Consider the following 19,436-nt stretch of genomic DNA (forward strand, 5'->3'; position numbering starts at 1 on the left):
CTTTAAACTGACTGAGGATGGGTTTAACTTAAATATTAGAATGAAAGTCTTCACTGATGGTGAGGCACTGGAACAGGCTGCCCAGAGAAATTGTGGATGCCCCATCTCTTCAAGTGTTCAAGGCCAGGTTGGACAAGGCTTTGAGCAACCTGGTCTAGTGGAAGATGTCCCTTCCAGTGACAGGGAACTGGGGGATCTTTCAGATTCAAATAATTCTATGATTGTGTGATTCCATGAAAAGACTAGTGTCAGAGTATAAAAAACATAATCCCATTTTGTTTTCCTTTTTTTTTTGTTTTCTTTTTTTTTTTTTTCTGGCAGAGAGTTTTCTCTTCCAACCTCAAACAACCACAGAAGACTCTACATCTTTATTTTTCATAAGTGAGGCAGCAATAATTCTCTGGGATTGTGGTGGCTGGAATGCCTGGGGGATCTGGATGAGGGTAATCCGAATTAGGGGAGAAGTCAATGAAACACAAGAGAATAGTGAAGTGCTTTTGCACAAGGTCTGTTTCCCAACATGCATGCCTATTGCTGCCTAAGTTCATAGGAAATTATTCCACATGGAGCCTTGTGTCCAGTAGAAGGAGGAAAACAAAAAAAAAAAACAGATAAAAACAAACCAAACCAAAACACAACAGATTGCTCAACATTGTCTGTAGGCCAGTTAAAGGGGAGGAAAAAGAGATCTCTTCATGCAGTCTGCTTGGCTAAAGCTGAGCCCTGCTCATGGGGCAACCTCTGCAGGGCAGGAAGAGCATCCTGCCTCCCCATCCTGCTTGGGAAGGTCAAGCTGTGGGTTGGGCCATGATACCTGCTTCCTGTCAAGGCCCCCATGAAACACTCAGGTGGCAATTACTGCTGAGAGCAGCAATTATGGACACTCTAGAAAATGCTCTGTGTGTTTTCACTGCTAATTATGGCTGCTCGTTGGGGTAGGAGGAGAGGGAAAGCAACAATTCTCATGGGAAATTTTTTGTTTGCTTCACTTTTGGGTTATTTTGTATTGATTCTTCTCTTCTTCTCAGTCCTGATGATGCAATGATGTGCCAGGGAAGAGGGCCTGTCTGAAGGTGAATGGCAGCAAACAAAAAAGCAGAGAGGCAAGACATGCTGCTCAGCCCTTGCTGTTTGTCACCCAGGGCCTTTGCCCTGCATCTCCATCCCTGCCAGAGCTTCAGAGTGACTCAGGGTTTGTCCAAACTGCCATGCAGCTGCTGGGCGCAGCATAAAGGTGGCTGTGCCTTTTCCCACAAAAAAATGTTAACAGCCACAGAGACTTTCAGCCCCAAGGACCTTTGCTTATGAATCCTCTCAGCTTCCTTGCCACCTCCATAGCCTATCAACAAATGAACTAGGTTTGTCTTTCACAGGCCATTACATTTCCCACTTCTTTCTTTGGCACAAAGCAAAAAACAGTCACAGAGGCTTCCCAAGCTGAGCTGGAGACATGGCTGCACACACAGCTACAAGTGAGGAAAATGCCACTTGTTTTCACTCTCTGCCTGATACATGACAGCCTGTTACACAAAATCAGCAGCAAAACTCCCCCCTACTTTTGCAAAAAAAAAGTAACCCAACCCAAAACTTATGTAACTCTGCAACTAATCTTTGTTAATCTTGAGCAAGGCATTTAAATCCAGGGAATAAGCCTATTCTTCTCATCTCCCCCCCCCCCCCCCCCCCCCCACCTCCCAGCCTATCTGCACAGTGAAAAGAGAAACAAATAGAAGCAAAGTTCGCAGCCTTGTGGTTTTTCCTTTTGACAAGAGCAAAGTGGCATCGTGTCCTGAGACTGCTCTGAAGTAAACCCTCCTGCCTTGCCTTACCCCAAGCACTGAGCACCTTAAGAGAAAAGCTGCTTTTGGAGCAGTTGTCAGCTGCTCTTGGCTGAAGCATGGAAATCTCTACTCTGGCCACGTACCACTGCCTTGCTTTTGTCTGGTATTTTTTCGTTGCCTATTCCATCACACACATCAAAACAGAGGAGCGGCCATCTGAAGTGTTCCTTTACGGTGGGCAGTGGAAATATTTGACAGTCCTCAATCTGGTAAGCAAATTGTGTTGTACAGTGATACCAATATGTCTATTTGTTTGTCTGCCATCTGCGCCTCAAGACATATGCAGCTGGTGTATTTGCTGCTGTTAAACTGCTTTCTTTGGTGGTTTTTACCCCAAAGGAAACTAAGGAGGGATCTGTGCTTGTGCTGTGAAATGTATTCACAGGTTGCATGCACAAAGAATATTGACTGGTGACATGCTTGGTTTTCAGAAAGTACTTTGAAGCTAGCTGCCTCCTTGTAAAATGACATTATCAGTGAGAAGGACAGAAAAGTGGTGATATGTCCAGCCAGACCACATACAAGTTTGGTGCCTGTTTTCTATACTTTAATTCAAAACATTTCAAAACTGTTTGGAGTTTACTTATTTTTTAATAGGCTTTTCTATCCTCTAAATTACAGGGAAAGTGAAACAAAGCAGAGCACCATGCTAATTTAGCCATTCAGAGCACCTGCTTTGTTTGACAATCAGTTGAGAACACAAGGGAAAGAAATTCCAGCCTGTGAAGAGAGTGCTTCTGATATTAATACAGGAGTTTCAGCAGTGCTATCAACTGGTTGTACATTTCCTCAAAGCACACAGAAAAAGAGAGACTGTAATGTGTTGTGGTTCTTCTAATGTGCTAACATTTCACAGGATAGAAATCAAAGTGAAAGTACATGAGATACCCAGGGGAGAAGAGCCTGAGGTGTTCATCAGCAGCTTGGGAAAGTAGTGCTGGTGGGGTGAAAGACCAGGCTTGTGGAGAGGTTTGCTACAAGGGAAAAATTTCAGGCAGGCACACTTGCTAATTTGAAGGATGACTACAGAGACCTACACTGCCTTTCATCCATTCTGTGTGATTGTCAGAGTTAAATATCACTGGGAGGTCTGGTCTGGGGCATGTTTGTCTCTACTTTTACCCTACAGAAGGAGACACCCTATGCTGGAGTTCAGTGGAAGCCTAAAGGCTCCCCATTTCCAAGGTCTCTTTTGGAGACCTTCAGGGAGGCAGGGAATTTGGTTCTCTTCTATCCTCAACCATTTTGTGACCCTGTGAAACATTTGTGACCAAGAGGCAGTGAATGGCAAGTGAAGTGACCACAACAATCCTGGGGATTCTGGGGGCCCCAGTGCTCTCCTCAGTGAGCAGGCCAGCTGTGGAAGGATCACATATATATAACAACATATATATCATGCAATCAGATGGCATTTGTACTGCTAATTGTGATGTTTATCAGTATAGCCATTTTGGGGGGATAGCTGACCCCACTGAAATACCACCCATACTTGCAGGCAACACAGCATCTCCACCTCCATCCCTTGGCACCTTTAAAATGAGATTTACCACCCAGCTTTAAAGCATGAGGTTAAAAGGACAAAGCAAGTAACCAATCTCCCAGTATTTTGGGATGAAGAAATACCCACTGAAATTATCATCCAGCTTCTATTAGTGACCAGCAGTGAATGGTCAGGGAAAGGCTGCACAAGGCAAGAGCATGTACAAGCATGAAATGAAGTTTCCATGGCTTTACTGTCCCATTAGCATACTGAGTAACCCAGCCAAAAATAAATCCAGGCTAAGGTAGCTAACAGCCATCCAAAGCCTTCCTTTCATCTATCTAAAGGAAAAACATGCCTGTTCATACTGGTACTTCCCCTATCCTTTGTGCCATGAGGCAAGTGTGCCTTGTGTGAAAGATCAGTTCATTTTGTTGGTGTAAACCTGCTTCCTTGGCCACTGAACTGGCCTCATTATTTCTGTGTTGTAATTTTATCGTCCATCCCTGTTCACATTTTCTTTGCCACTCATTAGAGTGGTATTAGATTATCCTCTCAGTTACTCTTTTTGGAAGTCCAAGCCTTTTTAATTTCTCTCCACAAAGGGTTGGTTCTTTCACTAAAGCAACCATGTCACCCTTTGCAGCAGTTTTTCAAGTTTCAGGAGGGGGTAGGTGGGGCAGGCAGTGGTCAAGTTAAGAGCATATATAAGTTTATACAGTGGCCTAAAGGTGTTTGCTTGCTTCTAGTTTAATTCTTCTTGACTACTCTTAACTCTCTATTTGTCTTTTTTGATCACTGGTAGGCAAGCAGACAGCAAGTTGAGACAACTATCCACACTGAGTCTAAAATTACTTTACTGGATGGTGATAGCTAACATAGAACCCACTGTTGAAAAATATATAATTGGAGCTGCTTTTTATGTTTTTTCTGGAATGCTTTACATTGTACTCATCAGTACTGATTTATGCCTACTATTTTATCGCTCAGGCACTGAGTATCCCGAGATTCTTTGGCAATTTTACAGTCAGGTTGCTTTGACAGGGGAAAAAATCCTATCAGATTCACAAAAGTGTACCACCTCAGTATTTTCTCCCTTTGCCAGCTCATTTACAGATCTGCTGAACAGCTCAGGCCTTAATAAATCTCCGTGAGTGAGGGCTCTTGCTCCTCTTCCCCAGTCCTTTGACTCCCAACTTTTAACCCGCATTGATCTGATCCCAGTGCTAAAATGGAGTTGCCAGCCAACAGGAAATGGTTTGGGCTGAAGATGTTGCCTATCTCTCATGCAGAGAATGTGGCAATGGGACAGGGTGTACAAAATTACTCCTTCATGTATGGTAGTCCTCCTTCTTCAGAGATGCATATATTTCAAGAAAGGATTGCCAAAAAATGAAGAGGGAATAGGGAAAGAAATGGTGTCACCCCCCTGCTCCTGCTGCATTGGGTAGCATTTCTGGGTAAAGCAGCAGCAAAAAGGTGGGAAAGGATTCTTGAGGTGCTGTAGAAGACAGGAAGAGGGTGAGAAGACATGTCCCACAGTGCTGTGGTGCTCTCTGTGGGGCTCCATGGAACCTAAAAGATTCATCCCATGGTCTGCCATTGAAGCACTCCCTGTTGCTGCTGAGGAACATGGAGGGGCAAGAGGTTCCTGTCCATTGGGTGCACATCCAACACATTGAATTTCTGTCAGTCTGGACAAAGTCCTAGAAAACACCTGGGGATGTCAGGAGGTATGGTCATGGGGAAGGAGAGTGGCCAAAAGGTTCACACTGGGCTGTTCTGGTTCAGTGGATCTAGTGTGCTGGCAGGCCTGGGCAGTGCCTTGGAGGTTTCCCCAGAGCCAGGAACACAGAGACAGCCTTTGTCCAGCTCTTCTGCCTGTGTCCTGCCATACTGGGAAGGCCTATCTTCTGGCACTGGCTGTCTGAATCACTTGGGAGTTTTCCCTCCAAAATTTCTCTTATCTCTTTGGAATAGCATTTAAAAATTTCTCTCAGTGGAAAACTGCTCTGGTTGCCTCACTGTGATCTGAAATGGAAAGATTGGGAAAAGTAACATTTTCTGGGGATGAAAATGCTGCTTGTCTCTCAGTTTTTCTAGAGAGATGCTGGAAGAATTCCTTCTAGATATGGCCCTCTTTTAGCACCTCATTCAATTCCTTGCTAGTCATGTGGCTCTCCCAAGAGAGCTACAGCTCTGACATTGCTTCAGATTAATCTTATTAATGATCATAGCAATCAAGATTCAGAAAGGAAATATTTTTGTAGGGGAGGGGGAAGGGATAAGTGAGATTTGTATCAAAGAATTCATTGACCCATCATTGAAGAAGCAGAAATGACAGATAAAAACAGTTTTGTATTAATTTCATTCATCTGTGACACAAAACAGTCCAAGCAGAATCATTCATTGCGTGAAATATCTGAGCTCATAAAAAACTGCTCACAGCTGTAAATCCATTAGTAAATCACTGCATAATGAGCACACTGCACCTTTAAAAACTACTAATTGTGTTCCTGCCCCAATTTATTCCTTGCATTTTTGTTTTTCATAATGGAAATACTTTTCAATTGTCCTGAAAGCTGCTTTGTATTTATTTCAGAATAGGTCCAGTATTTAGTAAAGATATTTTCCAAGACAATATCATGTGAATGGATGTGTGTCTACACTAAATGTTGACTTTTATGTCTAATAACTTGCTCACAATATTGGATTTATCCCTCCCTAAAGGGCAGAGCTTGGAGCCCAATTTATTTGTACTAGTAGGAGATTTCAATATACACATATGGTAAGATCTTATACACAAAAGTAAATCATGTCAGGTTAGTTAAACAGAAACACCCTTTTGATCACTGCACCAGATAAAAATTGAGTTTTGTCACTGTGAGTCTCAGTTTGGAAAACTGATCTGGCCAAATTAAATGTTTCTACAGCACCCAGCACCATGGAACTCTGCAGGGTCTGGAGGGGAAAGCAACCTCTCTCCAGCAGGGATAATCATATCCATATTCTCCTCTTTGGGTTAATCATTAGCTTTCTGAATGCTTCCAGTCTTCCTTCTGTTCGTGTGGGAACACTTTAGGGAATCCTTTCTATTTACAGCCAGTGGATTTATATTCCATGAGCGCCTGCAATGGATTTGTGAGTGCCAACACTGCTGCTTGGGAAATTCACAGGACATCTGGAATAACTTGGTGTTTTCATGTATTATTTTTTTTAATGTCAACATTTTCCCTTTAATGGAGGGCTACAAGATTTGGATGCACATTTATTACAACAATAATCACAGTGGGTTTGGGACTCAGATTTTAATCTACTGGGGGTGTACAATGCCAGACTGTGCAGTACTAGGGACAATCCTAGCTAAGTTCAGTTTTCTGGTTTGAAAATTACTTGTGTAACTTTCCATTGCTCTTGAAAACACAGGGTGATCACTAAAGTGTCTGAAACACCGTTGAAACTATGGTGATGAACAAGGGTAGAGCTACAACAGCACAAATCCAAGCTCCTGAGACTGAGTTCAGACTTCTTCAGGAGTTGTTCTTCTCTGTGTTTAGCCAGAGAAATGGGTCAGGTTACACATTCAGATAAGAATTTTCCATACAGAAGATAACATTGTCCTCCCTTGTGTATAACAGAATATTTACCAGGCTGAGAATGTGGCTGTTTTGGGACTGTTTCTTTTCAGTAATGTTTATTTTAGTCAATTTTGAAGCATGGAGAGAAGCAGCCTATCCCTGTCCCATGATTAATGTAAGGCTGGCCATGAACAAGATAATAATAGCCCCATCCTCTGGGAACCAGGCTTCTCCCTAATTGCTTTATTGGCAATTAGTCACCATGTGTCACTGGACTGTCACCACCCTCATGTTCATTTTTCATGCTTTTTACAGAAAGTTACTGCTCACTCTACAGGGTATAACAAGAGCTTCTGTTTATTACCAGGCTTTTCTTAGCTCTTCAAGGACTTGGCATTGGTGAGGCCAAGGATTGGGACAGACATTTGGGCTGAACATGTGTTTGTGTCTAAGTACACTGCACCCCAGCACAGACTTTACTGAACCAGACTCATGACTTGGAGGGCTGAATCTCTACTGACTGAAATAGTGCCTGCTAATTGTGATAATGGGGAGGGGAAAATCACACTTGAAAGAGAAGATTTGGTGCCTCAGAATTGAACAAAAACCTGTGTGGTTCTGATGAAGCTGCTTAGGTTTTTGGGTTTTTTTTTTATGTAAAGATATGTCTGTTCATTATAGACCTTGATAGGAAACATGAGGCTCTGCAGCTGAACTGGGTGATGCACAGCCTCTGATACTTGGTCCTGGGTGACCCTGGGCCAGTTACCCAGCCTGTGTCAGCACCTCCCTACCTCCACTGCTGCGGGTCTGCACAGGGAGAGGGACAATCCAGCAGTAGTACTTACTGTCCTGGCTCCCTGGGATTTGGAAAGGATAGGGAAGGAAGACTGTATCTTTTAGCTGTTCTGGGAAGAAACAAAATGTTTGAGCATGGTTGCGGACAACTGCAAATTATGGTCATTTTGTTGCCCAGGAAGACACAGTCTCTGGAAACTAAAGCTTGCAGAAGCCCTTGTTTGACAACAGACATGGTGAGATCAGAGTCTCCTCATCCCCTCATGTATTTTGATAATAAAGGAATTTCTAATGGAAAAACATTGCACTAATCCAGTCCCCTCCCAAGCACCACCCTTTTCAGCTTCTTCAGAAACTGATGAAGTAACCAGTCACAGCTTCAGAGACTTTGCTCAAAATAAATATCTGATTCAGAGTAAAATCATGGCAAAAGAGATCTCATACTGAAAGCTGTAGCCCTCTTTCCATTTAAACATCACTACCTGATCCAGTGTTTGCAGTAGGCTGCATTTCCCATATTTATCACTCTGGGACAACCTAGCCTTAAAAAGAAGAGGTTACGTGCTCAATGCAAGACAGTGGGAGTATTTTTCTGCGAGGTTCTATTCTGCTTTTGTGTATCTAAAATATCTGGTTCATCTTGATCTGCTGTGTAGTGTTAGAGAAAATGAAGCAATTAGACAAGCAATATTGATTTAAACCACAATAATATGACAATTTTACTCATTATTTGGAGAAATCCTCCTAGTGTCCTCCCCAAAAAATCCCACCCTCACTACCTATAAATGACTTAAAGAAAGAATGAAAAAACTTCAAACCAAAATACAACCTCCCAATCCTAAAATTCATTAGTTATAAACAGTTTCATTTAAACTTCAGTAAAACTTCATTTTTAGTTGGTGACGTCTGGATCTTTGCTTCTAAGCACTTGAAATCCTTTCTTAAATCCCTTTGAGTTCATCAAAAGAGGTTCTGTTTTTGTAACTTCTGCACCTAATTCTCACCTTAGATCATTTTGAGCTACTTGGCACTGAGATCAACTGCACTGTGAGTCCCTAGAAAGAAGAACCTGTGTTGGCTAAATAGTGGAAAAGCTGTCTAACAATTGCTTCACAGGAAGATGTCCTGGCACAATTTGTTCTCTCCTGCTCAAGTACATCCCGTGGTCAACCATCAACATAGGAAGTGTGATGGAGCTGGCTTTCAAGATGTCACTTCACTTTACATATCTGAATCACATCACACATCTCTGTTTAGTCTGTTACCTGGGATACTGTTAAAGTAAAACTCCTGACCAACTTTATTTAAGCAGTTTGGGTTAGCAAAAGAGATTTAGCCAACAGCTATTTTCCTCACACTGGCTTGCAGCTTACAAACAAAACAGCTCCCTGAAGAGCAAGAACAGATTTCATTGAGGAGCATACTAATGAAAGCTGGATGAGTTTCCCTCATTAGCTGTAATTGCTTTAGGTTTTGCAGGCTGTCTTCTATGGGGTGTCCTTCCTGGCTGATGTGTTGAGACTAATTAAGAAACTGCGATGCGCTAAGTGCGTAATTTCCAGCAGAGACCTTCTTTTCAGTGTTCTGGCTTTCCCAGTGTCCACAGTAAGTACCCTTTGTCTCAGTATGTGAAAAAAACTTTTGCATAAATGATTAGGGGTGTATAGTACCAGAAGAATGTGTACGAAATAGATAAGAACTAAGGGCTTTCTTCTACCATTGAATTTGGAATGGATTTCGACCATTTAGAAGAAGAAACAATGCTGAGCTTGTCATGGTTGAGAGCAAAGCCTCTTGCACAAACATTAGGGTTGCTGTCCTCAAGTGGACACAGATTGACCCCACAGGGTGAATGAGGTGTAACCTCTCTGTTAATCTCATGGACCAAATAGCTGTGGATTTATCAACTTAGGGCTTTTCTCTAAAGGGCAGCACAGGTCAGAAGGACACAAGAGGATACCTAAGAGGCAGCAAAACCTCACATCTCCTCCTTTGACACCAGAGTAGCTTTCAATATGCACTGGAGAGAAACAGATTCACGGAAAAATAATTACAGTCACAGCCTACGTCAGATTCATCATGGATCACCTACTCCCTCACAGACAATGCTGTTTATCAAAATGCCATGGGTTAGACAGGAACTGATGGCTTATTTATACACCTAAGTGTGCTCTGTGAGAGTGATGCCTGCAGCCACTGCTGAATCTCAGAGGGCTGAGAAACACTGCTTAAACATGGTCCACAAGCAGCTCAGCTAGCTGGCTCCATAAAAAACCCTGCCAGGGATGGAGCCAGAGAGACTGGATAATTATCTTCCCTGCACAGCAGTGTTCAGTATGCTGCTGTCATATCCCACCAGGCATCCTCACCATGCCTGCAGGACTGTGGCATCATCTCACTCCCCCAGCTTCTCACACCTCTTATTTCTAACCCCAAGCACCAAGTGTGCTCAAATACAAAGCTGAGCCAAAAACTGCAAATCAGCTTCCAGGTATCAGTAACTGATACCAGGGATCATTTCCTCCAGTTAAGTTGTCCCACAGTAGTTCCTGATCTGTTGAGAAAAAAAAAATAGGTGCCCACAGTGTGCAGCTTTCACCTGCAGTTTAGGAATTAGGCTCATGAATTGTGAAGGTAAAGGGTAAGTTTATGTGAAATGCCTTATCAAGATCTGTCTTTATTTTGTTACTGAGCAAAACGAAGGCTTGACAGACAGTCCCTTGAGGAGAACTACTTGACCATCAAAAGAGCCCATCTGCAAAGGAAAAGGGAAAGAGGGGGGGAAAAAAAGCAGCTAATCTCAGATTCCACAGAAAATGTCAGTGTTGGCAGTTTATAAAGCCAGGGGATTTTTTCTCTTAGTATCAACACAGAACACTGCATTTCTGAGTAAATGTGAGATAACTTGAGTTTATCTGGCAATGTCATCATTTTTCATGTAAAAAAACAGGGAGATGTTTGGCCTTCTCAGAAATGAAAGCACTAACCAAATCCTATCAGTTTTGTTTGTCTGACAAAAAAAAAGAGAATCTGACATTTTTAAACTTCTTTCATTTTGCATTTTGGTTCCAGTTTGTGTGTATATCCTTTTGGACACTGTATACCTACAACAGAGAGCTGGTTTACCCCAAAAGCCTTGATGGAGTCATCCCACTCTGGTTAAATCATGCTATGGTGAGTAAGAAACACCTCATCCTCTTGCAGAGAAAAGACAGACTTTGCAACTTTTGCCCCACCACTGCATTGTGCCATTTTCCAGAAGAGCTTCACAGCTTTTCCTTTCTCACCTCCTCCTTCCTGCTTATCTGAATCTGATGTTGAGCTGTATGCAACAATCAAATGCATGTGCTTGAAGCTGCCTCAAGAACACAAGGAACGTCAGTGAATCGGTGCTTGTCAAACCTCTGAAGTCAATGAAATGATGTGTAGTCATAGGGAAGGGAAATCTCACTTATTGTAGCTTAAAAAAGAAATAGTGTCTGCTAACAGAAGTCTCTGAAATACAAAATGGCTGTGAGTGTAACAAAGCAGCCCTTAATTTTTAAAAAAGGTGAAATAACAAAAGAGAATCTGACAGCTCTACAGCTAATAAGCTAGTGTGTGCCCTGCTTTGAATAGCTGTATTGCAATGATTGTTTACAGATTTTCTATAAATACTTTCCAGATTTCTCCTTCATTTGCTCTGGCCATTTTTATGATGTGTTGAATAATCACACATTTCTCATCAGTCAAGTGAAAGGAGGCTGACAGTAACATGGAAACTGTGGGTGGATTGCAAGGTCAGGGAGGCCTCGTGGGGCGAATGGGAAGTGGGAGAGAAGGGAGAGGTTCAGTGCTAGGCTGAATCAGAGAAGCCAAAAAGTATGAAATAATCACAGAAGAGTAATTTCTCTCCAGACCTCATTTCTTAAGAGCAGTGCCTTGCCATCCACTGCAGCAGCCCCAGTGAGTGCTGAAGGTAAATCTGGGGTGTCTGGCTGAGGACAGTTGCTTGAGGTTTGAGCAGCCCCTTGATCTAGACAGGTGCACTCAGAGTCGTGTGACTGGAATCCAAACACACGGAGGCATGTCCGCATTGCTGATACCCGAGAGGTGAACACAGCCATCATGCACTTTTAACCTCATCACCTGCTCTCTGTCCACCAATTCACTTCCACCAGGACCTTTCTGTGGCTGTCCAAACCTCTGCACAGGTGCAAAAGGCTCTTTCTGCTCTTTCTGAAAACCATCCTCCACCAAAATTAAAGATTCTTCATGTCCTCAGCACTGTGCTGGTTTCAGGTCCAGGATTTAGTATGGGCAACTGGTTTAAAATCCTCACAGTGTTGAAGGTGCTGGGCAAGGGGCAAGAGGGGGTAGCACAAAGTGGAGCTCAGAGAAGATAGGCTTTGCTGCTTGTTTTAATCCTGCCTCACAGCTGAGAATTTGCCCTTTCCATTTCCACATTTATTTATGACATGGGATGGTTGAGAGATGTTAAGGCATACATTTTTATTTTATGTGCAAGAATTCTTTGCAGGAACCCCTCAAACACATCTGTTATAACTTCTTCTTATCCTACCTACATCTACATTTCATAACAGAGTCATTTTGACTACAACAAAAAGCTTTTCTATATCAGAAATGTCAAAAACAAGTGTTAAAAAAGGAAAAACAATTCTTCCTGAGAATTATTTTGACGAGAGAAAAATTTCACATAAAGCAAACCTCTATCACAACCTGGTATTTTATTTCTAAAGCTCTTAATACACTGCAGACATCTTGTGCTTGACAGTTCCTCGGTAGGAAATTTTCCTACCAGTCACTATCAAGCATAAAACATCTGCCACCAGCATAGACTGATCCCTGCTTTGACAATCCTAGTGTTTTAGAGCACCTTCCAACAGGTGCCTTCAGGCTTAGCTGAGGCAATTCCTTCTTCCAACACAAAATATCTCCTGGAAACACTAGGGAGATCCAGGGACATAGCAACACTTTAAGGGACAATCTCCAAGTTCTGATTGCCAAGTAGACACTTTTTCTTTGGGTTCATTTCCTTGCATATTGCTATTACATTATGGCTCTGAGATTACAGGCATTTCATGGCAGATTGGAGCAGCATGTAGCTGGCTTTGGAGGAGAAAGACATGGGTGTATCAGTAGTAACCATCAGTGCCATATCATTTGAAGTGGGAGTGCTTTTTTAAAAATCTCAGTCTATTTTAATGTTGCAAACAGGGAAAGCATATGTTGTTATGTAACTGGAGACTGAACCTAAAAAATAACCATGGAAAACCATTTCAGGAATACTGAGCTCCTTGGCTTTGTAGTGATGCTGTAGCATCTTCCTTGCAGAAATAAACAACATTTTTTTTCCTTGAACTGCTTTTACAGTGGGAAAGGGCTATTACTGTTGCCCACCTGGTAGCCCAGAGTTGCAGAGTGAGCACTACAATTGAGCCATGTTTTTGCACTCTGAACAGAAACATTTTGTTTTGCAGAGAGGATGATAAATGTAGAAAGGAATTTTGCTCATATTTGAAGGAGATCAAATATTCCAGACTATCTAGGCTTCTCTTTTTGCTATATTATTGAGTTTAACCCAGAGGCTGGGCCTCGGGTTCCACTTCTGTTTGCCTGGGATAATTATGTTTTACTGTCTTTATACAAAAACCTTGACCTTCGGGGATGAAAAAAGTCCTCTCTACTTATGTCTCAAGCACAATTATTTTATTTGAACAAGATTTTTGAAGTAGAAGATGGCTGAGACAAAAGATACTCTGGCCAATTTGTCAAGTGAATTTGTTTATTTCTTTCCCAGTCATCTCTTTTCAAGCAACATCTGGATACTCTCCAGAAGGAGACTAACTGCTGGAAACAGCTTGGATTAAACCATGTGCATGTATTATTCAACTTAATGGCAGTATTGGGGAACACTACACTTTGAAGGGTCTGACAGAATTGAATCCTAAATAAAGTGGGCCATTGGTGGGTCAGAAGAGATAACTCAAAAATATTTTTGATCTATAACAAAAGATAGATATAAATGTTGAGCAGATGTGTTCGCAAAAATTGTAATGGTACAATTGTGTTTTCATAAAAGAAGATTTATATTTTCACTCTGTTGGCACAGTTCTTCTCAAAAGCACAGTTTTCTTTATTTTCAGACTGCAGTTAAGTTGAGTTTGGCTACCTCTTTTTCTAATTTACCCTGTAGCTGTGTTACCCTTTCACCCTTACAAAAACCAGCATTTTAGCTCCCTGGGCACTCTACTGACACATGGTTATGAATTGTGCATGTTCAGAAGATTTTGTGACCTAAAAAGCTGAGAACAGACAAGGAAGTAAGAAAAATGGAAGTTCAGAAAAAAGCATCTCTTACCTGGCAGACTTTCAGCAAAGATAACAACGCATCCCCCACTGCCTGAGCTTCTGGAGCTCCTTTGTACTTTGCCTTGTTGTGGCCAAGCTGTATCTGAAAATCAAAAAAACCAAAAATGCAAGTGAGTGAGAGAACATGCAAAGTGCATACAAGTAATTTTCCTTCACTGAAGTGGGCCACCAATGCCCTGACAGCAGGAATACCAGCAGGACTCACTATGTCCCCTCTCTTCTTGGAGCTTCTTGGTATATACAAGCTGCTTGTGTTCTGCCTACCCAGCTAAAGCTCACCTTCCCCAGTGTGGACACATGTACATCATCAGAAATGGTATTTCAGTGATCTACTTCCATCTGGAAGAAATGTAAGTTATGTGAATATAAGTTACTCTCATGTGAGGGTATCTGTGTGAAGGATTATATCTTACTATAGCTATTTAAGGAAGCTGCTGCATCACTAACCAAAAAAGGGGGCACAATTTTAGTTTGTAAGGCAGAACCCTCTCATACAGGCCACTCAAACTCGACTCTTACTCCAGGTGTAAACATGTGAAGAACCTCAGGTTCATCTTTGACCATCTTAAATGATTCTCTTTGCAAGCATTATTTAATACTTAATAATTCTTGCATATTTATACAAGGGAGAAACATTTCCATTTGTTTGCATTTCACAGTATCTCATTTTTAAGCTGTCTGGCAACTATGGACATTCACAGGCTGCCAATTACATTCAGCTTTTGGCAAAAGAAGAAGAATGTGTATGTGAGGAATATGGCACACAAAATTAATCACCCCACACATATAAGAGCAAAGATGCTTAGCTTTTCCCAGCACTACGCAGATTTTTTTGAAGTTTCCATTTTTGTTGACATAAGCCCATTTCCTCAGGGAGAAAGTATGTGCTTCACAGACAAATGTTATGGCAGGGAATCCTCCTGGGTTGCTGCTACCCCAGTGTGCACAGGTGCAGTCTCCCTTACCCTCCCCAAAAAGGAACAGCTGGAGAAAAATATTCCACAGCAAAGGATGTGTCACTTCAGCCTCATGTCATCCTCCAGCTGCAGTGCAACATCAGTTTCTTAGACTACATATCTAATGTCAGGGAGAAAGGCAATTAAAATTCTGGCATTGACATTGAGATAAAACATTTGCAAGTAAGCAACTGGATATTCAGCCAGGGCCTTATTCCCAAAAATGCATGTGTGCAGGCAAGAAATTTTATCTCTTTTACCTTTGATCATACAATTGGTCTAATAGTTCATCCATTTTTCATGATAACACTTCCAAACTACCTACATGTTTAAGAAAAATATACAGGTGAGTATGAATGGATCTGGAAAAGGCAGAAACAGATAGTAGCTGATGGTTCAGAGAGGAGTGCTTCTGGAATTAAATTGAGCAATAGCTTCCTCACTAATCTGCCACCACACCTGCTCAGTAACAGGACTCCCAGTGCCTCCCACTCTATCTATAAAATAAATCTGTGGTTCCCTGAAAATGCATTGATGGTTGGAAACACAAGAGACATGTAGCAACCCTAAGAGAGAATTATTTCTTCAACTAAAAATGGCAAGGTACTAGTTAAGGAAATAAAATGGACAATAATGCTTAAGCCCTTTCCACACTGAAAAATAAAGGGAGATTAAGAGAAGAAGAAAAATGTATAGGGGGAGATTGCAAAAGAAAATTTCGATGGAGGCATTTGAACATGGACAAAATAATAGCAAAATAAATCAAAAGAGGGAATTAGTTCCAAAACTAAGCCAAGAAAGGAGAGACCATACAGAGATTTGGAAAAGTATGAGTATAAAACTAAACAGAGGTTATGGTGACAGGAAGCCATTTAGTTTTATTATGCTCAGATAACACAGGCTGTAATTGTTCGTGAAAGCATCCAACTGAAGGAAATTTCCACAGACAAGAGGACGTTTCCCAACAAAGAGCTGAGTATCTGAGTAAACACCTCAAGGGACAAGCAATGAACACTGGCTGATGAGCCTCATAAGGCAACACCAAAGTGGGTTTTTCCTTTTCCTTTGCAGCAACATACCGATGGGGAAGAGAGAAGCGTGAGTATTGGCCACAACTGGTTGTCAGCACACAGGCTCTGCAGGGAATTGGTCTGAAAGGAGAAACACAGGCAGTTTTTCAAAAAGCACTTGATGTCTCCAACTGTGCCCAGTGGAGTTTAGGTTGGCCAGTGGAAACTGTTTGTGAAAAGATCCCTCCCTAAAGTCTCACATGTTAATGGAAAGCAGACATGGAGGGTATGTAGATGCAGACAAATTAGAAACAAACAGCTCTGGTCAACCCAGGCATCATTTCCTTCGCTCTGGAGTCAAACAAGGTCACACTGAGTGAACTGCGATACACGCGTCAGGAGCACAAGTGATCTCAGCAGCTCTGGGGAGATTATTCATGGGCTCAGAGCTCAGCCTAGGCTGGAGCCTGCAGCTGAGCACAAACTCTACCCAAGCCCATCCTCTCAGCCCCAGGAAACTCGCTCTCACTCAAATTCTCAACGGCAAAATGAGGATATAGCATTAAATAAATACACAAATTACTCAAAATATGGGAAGTAAAAATTCCATATGGTCTTAACAGGCACTGGAAATAATATTCAGAGAGGACTATTTATCTCAGCTTAAACTTGTGAACCTGAAACGTATCCTGGGAAACATACAACACAGGGTAGGAAACAAAAAGTAAAGAAGCAGGGGAATGTTCTTGTCTGCAGGAGATAAGTTAACGTGCCAATATTTGAGATAAAGCTCAGAATATGTTTAAGAAACTCTCTTCCCCCTGTATGCATATGCCAGAGTTTGTATGAGCAACAACAAAAAAAAAAACTTTTAATTTTATAACTAGTTCAGATTCACCTGAGTTTTCCAGGAAAGAAGCGAAAAAACTAGAACAAACTGGAAAATCATAATGACTATAAAAAAGAGACACAAAGGATTTTAAAATTGAATGTTTGGAAGCATAATTTAGGCTAAAAGTGTGATTAGTTAACTAATAATAGTCTCTGATAATTTTGAAAGTCATATCACTTTTACCTCTTCACTATAGAAAGAAATAGAAAAACATTCTGCTCTTGCAAAATTTGTAAGCTGAAAGCTTTCTTCAACAAATAGAGGTTGTTAGACTAATAGATACATTAATATTTCAAAAAACATAAAAGTAAGTATCAACAGGATCCCTGCCAAGAGAGGGAAAAGCTCTCTGATTTAGTTTGGTTCATTGATAGCCTGATCAGTACACACAGCTATTGTTTTAGCCTGCTTTCCTTACCTTGGAGTAAAATAGGGTCTTTTTTTTTCCCTCCCTCTGTGATAATTATTTTTGACAGTTTCACTGTTTATATGTGAAACCGAGAAACTGTTAATTGAAATAAAAAATGAGTCACTGTTTCCAGCAAGATTTGCCAATGTTTTGATCTGTGTCAATCTGAGCTTAATTATTAAGTTTTCTTTAAAGGAAGAGGCAAAACTGCATATTTTAATTTGGCCCCATACAAATACTGTGCTCCTCAGACATACGTCAGTTTAAGAATATGAAACGCTACTAAGTAGGATTGAAAATATATTTAATGACTATGCATCAGTGACCTATGGTTAAAAATAATGCAGATGAGAAAATAGATTTTTTAATCTTTTTTTATTTTTTTTTAAGAGAAGGATATGAGAAGGCTTTATAGCCTTTCAGCAGATCTGATTAAGCATGATATATGGTCTATCACTAATGATGTTGCCAAAGTCAACGTCTCTGGGCTGAGAGAGGGAAAGCTTGTGGAAAGCCAACTGTGTGTTGTAGGCAAAGGGCAGGCTCTGAGCCCTGTAGCCATCCATGCATTCCCCTGGTGTCTGCTCCACAAAAAGCATCTGCTGTCATAAACTTGCTCCAGTGTTCAATAGGAATTCCTCTGTGATTTTACTGTTAATGCACAAATTCAGCTTGGCAGATATAGATTCTGGGATAGCAGAAGTGCAAGGGAAGATTTTTCCCACATGTTTACAAGTCTGGGGTGTATGTATACATGAGAAGGAACTGGGGGACAGAGGGGAAAAATGAAAAAAACCCTTTATATTCAAAAAGGAAAAAAAAAATTTAAAATTATCCTGGGAGTCCTTGAGGAAGCTGAGAATTGTTGTAGAAATCTGCCTCAAGAAGGCATTTTCACAGCAAATTTAAATGACTCTACAAAAAATCACATCTAGTTAATATGCACAGCAAAATATATTTTAAAAGATACAACAATTATTTGAATGGAAACAAAGCACAGTCACGGGCCAGTGACATCACTGGACTTGGGAAGAGAGCAACTTGCAGATTTTCTGTGCCACAACAAATTTGATTTTGCTTTTTTGCATTTGTTTTTTCCAAATCAGGAGAGCTCCAAGACCTTTAAGAAACTGTTTGCAAAACAAGAGTAGACAGTCCCACTCCTGTATGCCTTTGCTGTCCTTGAATGTGGAAACATTCTTAAAAGCAGTGGAAAGGTCATCAAACCAGGAAGAGCAGAAATTTCAAACTACCTCTTCCACTAAACTCCTGGCTATTCCCAAAATCAGTCAAATTTTCCAGTTTTGCCAGTAACTTTCAAGCTTCTATTGATTTATAGGCCCCTGAGTGTTTTCTCTAACTCCTACAGAAGTGGAGGAGCCTGACAAAAATGAGGAGTGAAGCATATCAGCCTTTTCTAACCCAGCCCAGACTAAAAAGCAGAAATCCCAGCAATCTTTTGCAGGCATCACCAGCCTGCTGCTCAGCAGCAGTGGCAATGCAGGGCGTGTTTGAGCAGCAGGATGCCCCTCACCACCCCCAGCCTCTCCCTGTGACCATATCCTGCAGTCTACACATTATCTGTGTGCTGCTGGATCATATGTGCTTCCCAGCATGAAGCCACAACTCTCTTGTGGAGCACTGAGCCACCCACCCTTGGACATGGACAGGATGAACACGGAACACTCGTCCCTCACAGTCATCACTGCATCAATTTCCTAAACCTTTGAAACTTCTCACTCTCCTTTCCTCTCTAGATGCAGCAACACGTTCAGTGCATTCACAATTTCTATGCCTGCCTTTGGGCTGCTTCACTGTTCATACTTTCTGGCTCTTTGTGCTGCTCTTTCCTGGGCATGCTCCAAAATACCTATCAAAATGAGGTGCTCTAAATCAGCGTGCCAGCCAAAGCTTAGGCTAAAGCCCAAAAATGAGGACAAGGTGCAGGTTTTTCATCACTGCTGCCTTGCCACAGGCATTTTGGGTTTTGTTCAAGGACAAACTATTGTTCAGCTATGGAAAATAAACTCTTTTAAATCTTTTTGAAAGCAGCTTAACACATAGATTCCTGACTAAAAGAAGTTACAGGGATTATATGCA

General features: G+C 41.5%; 1 protein-coding gene across 1 annotated transcript in view; it reads left to right on the top strand.

The window, feature by feature from the left end:
* Positions 1-1,775: 1,775 nt before the first annotated feature.
* ADTRP (androgen dependent TFPI regulating protein) overlaps positions 1,776-19,436 on the top strand; it is a 30,430-nt gene continuing 12,769 nt past the window's right edge. The window contains exons 1-3 of the mRNA XM_079300829.1: positions 1,776-2,050; positions 9,168-9,302; positions 10,770-10,871. Of these exons, the coding sequence (XP_079156955.1) occupies positions 1,898-2,050; positions 9,168-9,302; positions 10,770-10,871 (390 nt within the window). The 5' untranslated portion in view covers positions 1,776-1,897. The remainder of the gene's footprint in view (positions 2,051-9,167; positions 9,303-10,769; positions 10,872-19,436) is intronic.

The sequence above is a fragment of the Erithacus rubecula genome (genome assembly GCF_903797595.1).
Source record: "Erithacus rubecula genome assembly, chromosome: 3".
Classification (NCBI taxonomy): domain Eukaryota; kingdom Metazoa; phylum Chordata; class Aves; order Passeriformes; family Muscicapidae; genus Erithacus; species Erithacus rubecula.